Source organism: Grammomys surdaster, unplaced genomic scaffold, assembly GCF_004785775.1.
Source record: "Grammomys surdaster isolate TR1022 unplaced genomic scaffold, NIH_TR_1.0 373, whole genome shotgun sequence".
Classification (NCBI taxonomy): Eukaryota; Metazoa; Chordata; class Mammalia; order Rodentia; family Muridae; genus Grammomys; species Grammomys surdaster.
Genome location: NW_021604792.1, coordinates 8676559 through 8681216, shown reverse-complemented (window position 1 = coordinate 8681216; position 4658 = coordinate 8676559). Strand labels below are relative to the sequence as shown.

The 4658-nt window shown below is 32.2% G+C and overlaps 1 protein-coding gene across 1 annotated transcript; it reads left to right on the top strand.

Annotated features, from left to right (window-relative positions):
* The first annotated feature begins 1388 nt into the window (after positions 1–1388).
* LOC114632395 (taste receptor type 2 member 109-like) lies at positions 1389–2356 on the top strand. Its single transcript, XM_028780912.1, is given in 2 exon segments — positions 1389–2283; positions 2286–2356. Coding segments are annotated over 2 exon segments (966 nt in total).
* Positions 2357–4658: the final 2302 nt, after the last annotated feature.

Here is a 4658-nt window from a genome sequence, read left to right as displayed (position 1 = left end):
TTCCACTCAGCTCCACCCCTTGTCCTGTTTCTATTTGTTTCTCTTCACACTTGACCCATTTGCTACCTGGATGGTTTCAAGTCACAGGAAACAGCCTGCCTCTACAGTGAAGGTATGTGTATTTGTCCATTCTTAGAGGTTTCTCTGATATGACCCACACCTGTCTGTTATGCCTTCTTCATAGAACAAACCACCAAAAGATGGAGACCTCTGTGTCTTCAAATTAATTTCTTTCTTCCTCCAGTATTGCTTCAGGGACTGAAAGTATTGTTAGTCAGAGACTTTAAATCACTGCATCTTATTCTTTGCCATCTACACTATATTTGGTTACCATCCCTTAGTTTCTCAAATTATGTTCTATATTGCCCATTAGGTAGAACTGATTTATGACTATATCAAAATGAACTTTCTTTGTTTCCCAGCATGTCTGACAGACTTCTGCTTTGGTGATAAACAGTTATGTTTACAGTGCAAATACTGCAAGAACTTTAAGTGAGAGGTGGGTACAGTCGCATGGTGTTTACTGCTAATGGAAGAATCTGTTGTAACATTCAAAAGAGGGGCCAGGAATAAGGAAGTGTCTTATGTTGTAGATGAGATAGTCGTCTTTGGTGACTGGTCACAGCAAAAGTAGAGTTTCCTTTCTTATATTCATGGATGGAGTAGTCCTATTACATCAGGTAACATGGAAAGTTCATAATTAACCTGACCTAAGCAACTTGGACAATTCTGAGCATGATCTATGTGCATATAATATTGGCCAATGTAGATACATTATAGAAAAAATTAAAAATTATTTGAATCTCAATAAATACATACTTACAGGTGAGCATTGTATAGATGTATATACACTTATGAGATAATGAAAAAATATTGTGTTTACTTCATAATATTGGAAGATTAAATATCCTCATGACACTGTTCAGAGATTAGAATATGAGAGATAAGGATATCATATTGAAAAGTCTGTGAAATTTGCCATATTTATAAAGCCCTATAGATAAGAGAGACCCATATCTTTTTAAATTTTGTTATTTTTTATATACATAGAATGATGCAAATATAGGTAAGTGATGAAGATCATGTATTTTCCCTTGCACAAAAGCATGGAATTTTCTAATCATTTCTTCATCTTTGTCTAGAAAATACTACAGGATCTGTGTGTTCACAAAGCACTTCTGCTCTGACACTCCTGACCTGTATGAGAAGACACATTTTCATGGAAAAAGCTTCAGACTCCATAACTGTAATGTTTGTTTCTCTACTAGTGTGTGAGGGAGTTAAGCATAAATATTTTATGAGAGTCAACTTAGAAATCTTCAAAATTGCATGTTAAAAATAGCACTTCAAATGAATATGCTCGTAAATCTTTAGAACTAATGTGTAAAATGGAGTATCTTTTGAAAAGAATATTTGATATCTCCCAGAGCCTACTTGAAATAATTTTATTCATTGAATTAATTATTGGAATTATAGGAAATGGATTCATGGCCTTGGTGCACTGCATGGATTGGGTAAAGAGAAAAAATATGTCATTAGTTAATAAAATCCTCACCGCTTTGGCAACTTCAAGAATTTTTCTCCTCTGGTTTGTACTAATAGGGTCCCTAATTACCTTACTGGATGCACATTTAGCTACTATTAGAACGATGGCACATTTCACTAGTAATGTATGGACTACAGCTAACCATATCAGCATCTGGCTTGCTACATGCCTCAGTGTCTTTTATTTTTTCAAGATAGCCAATTTTTCTCACTCTCTTTTTCTTTATTTAAAGTGGAGAGTTAAAAAAGTAGTTTCAGGTACATTACTGGTATCTCTAGTCCTTTTGTTTTCAAATATTTTTCTAGTTAACTTGGGAATTAATATGTGTATAAATGAATATCATCAAATAAACATGTCATACAGCTTTGTTTCTTATTACCATGAATATTGTCAAAGTCCTGTGTTATGGCTTCACATTTTTTTCTTGTCTGTCCCCCTTGTTTTGTCCCTATCAACTTTTCTCCTGCTCATCTTCTCCCTGTGGACACATCACAAGAAGATGCTGGAGCATGTTCAAGGATGCAGAGATGCCAGCACAATGGCTCACTTCAAAGCCTTGCAAACAGTGATTGCCTTTCTCCTACTATACTCCATTTTTCTCCTGTCTCTGTTACTACAACTTTGGAAACATGAATTACTGAAGAAACCTCTTTTTATTTTATTTTGTCATATTGTATATATAGCTTTTCCTTCGTTCCATACATATGTCTTGATTCTGGGAGACAGGAAGCTGAGACAGGCCTCTCTCTCTGTGTTGTGGTGGCTGAAATGCAGGTCAAGTTATGTGGAATAAAATTTCTCTGTTTTTGAATTTTCAAGTTTTAAATATTATTTCATCTTGACTACTTGAATTTGATGTTTATTTCCAATACCCACTAATTAAAGCTATTATTAATTTAGCAAGGTGTGTGCAAGGTTATTTCTTAACAAATTTATCAAAAAAGACCCTGTTTATATTTCACTAAAATGTAAATACATCAAAATAATATAAATTTTGTATCAAACATTAATCACAGAGATTTTTGTTTATGACCTCTATCGTATATGTTAATATCTACAATAGACTGTGACAAAAGAATATAACTGAAATCATATAATATAGAATAGGTGAATTAAACTTAAAAGGAGAAATGTGTTGTATAATATAGAATTTCTAACATGTGGGAATAAGTGTAGTTTACTAAATACCTAGCTCAATCGGAATCACTTTTGCCAGTTCTTTGGAGCCAAGAAGCTACTGTGTTTAAGGTACTGCATATTTGTTACTACTTTAATTACCAACCTCTCTAAAATACTTTCATATTGATTAAGACAATGTCACCTATATTTCTAGGTGCAAAGTATATTACATTAGAGAAAGTAATATAATCTATTTTACTTTAACATATACTTATAAGATACACAAGATTATTATAGTTCTAAAGTATTAATTTGAATTTGTTATTTTTATAATTTTAATATTACAGAATTCTTACTATCATGTGAAATATGTTATTGATGACCCCCACACAAACAATAGCAAAACTTCAAATGTATACCTGTTCTTAGTACTTATTGTTTAGTAGCCTTTAAAAAAATCTATAAAGTTATATAAATTCCTGAAGTAGTTTCAAAGATTTAGTTGTAGAATATGGTACATATGCAATAGATTTCGGGGAAATGCACAGTGTTTTATGCAGTTAAATCATCAGCATGATATTGTTTTGAATTTTATTAGAGATGAAGGGTTCTTTATTCAGACATATGTTTTCCTTAATTCTTTCAAATTTCTTTGTCAAACTTATACTTAACCATATTCCCACAAAATGTTCACACATTCATTGAAACAAGTGTATAGACAACATCCATTCATTACACTATTTGAATATGTTTTCATGAGAAATAGAATCTCTGAAATAAAGAAACTGAACATCTCTACAAGTAGTTTCCAAGATAAGATCCTCTTATCTTTCTGGGTCTTGAGAATTAAATACATAACTCTGGGAATTAAATGTATTAAATGCAGTGTCATCCACTTGCTTTCATTATGACTTAGTTTTTTAAATCCTTGAAGAAAATTTGAGAAGGTTACATCATACACTTATCACATTTTTGCTTCTCCATCTCTCATCTTAAATAACTATAAGCAGACAACAAAATTTGCTAAGCCAAGGATTGGTCCATGGCTTCCTTCACATCCTTCATGGTTAAGATGCATTAGTGCTCTGCACACATAATAGCCTTAGATGTTTTCTAACCAATGACATGTGATATTTTGAGTTGTCATGAGCTAAGACGCAAACATTGCATTATTTTTGCTGTTTATATTTCCTCTATATACTTTAACCTAAGTACTTGAATATGGAACAAAACACGTTACAAAATATGAAAAACGGATATAGAACTCAAAGGGATATATGGAACTTTCTAAGCTCAGAGATTCTCAGGAATGTATAAAAATAGCTCAATATTTTCTTAAGGTTCTTCTTACAATATTCAGATGTCTAATAATATCGAAGTCCAAGCATTCTATTCTTGAAGTATTTCAGACTGAAACTGGGATTTTATTATTTGATTTTTATAAAAGAAGTCATTGAAAAATCAAATAAGAAGTCACTGAATAATCAAATCATCTACCCAGTGTTCTTCTTATTTCACATTTTGTTGCCCATTTGACCTGTTTTTTTTCATTAGTACATAAGACCATCCCTCCCATTCACTTCTCTTTAATGATCATAGCTCACACATGTCATTGAAGATGAAGAATGGAATGCAACCTGGGAAAGGGGGGAAATGTGTAGTATCAAAGGGTGAAAGCTTAGTTGCTAGGGTTCTAAACAAATAAACTTTTTAGTTAAGACATATACAAATACACTGAAAATCAAGTTTAATAAACATCACCAATGATACCTAGGGGCATAATGGCTTCAGAGTAAATGAGTTACAATGTGTTTCCTTCAGAGGCCTGATGGGTTAGTGGACAAAGAAAGAAAATCCAAAATATCTTCATATGCTCACATCCATCCAATAATTATTTGAAAGACATAAAAATAATATATAAAAAATAAGAAAAAAAGAAATAATGAATACTACAGAAGAATGTAATTCAGAAATCCCTCTCGCTGGAATACAG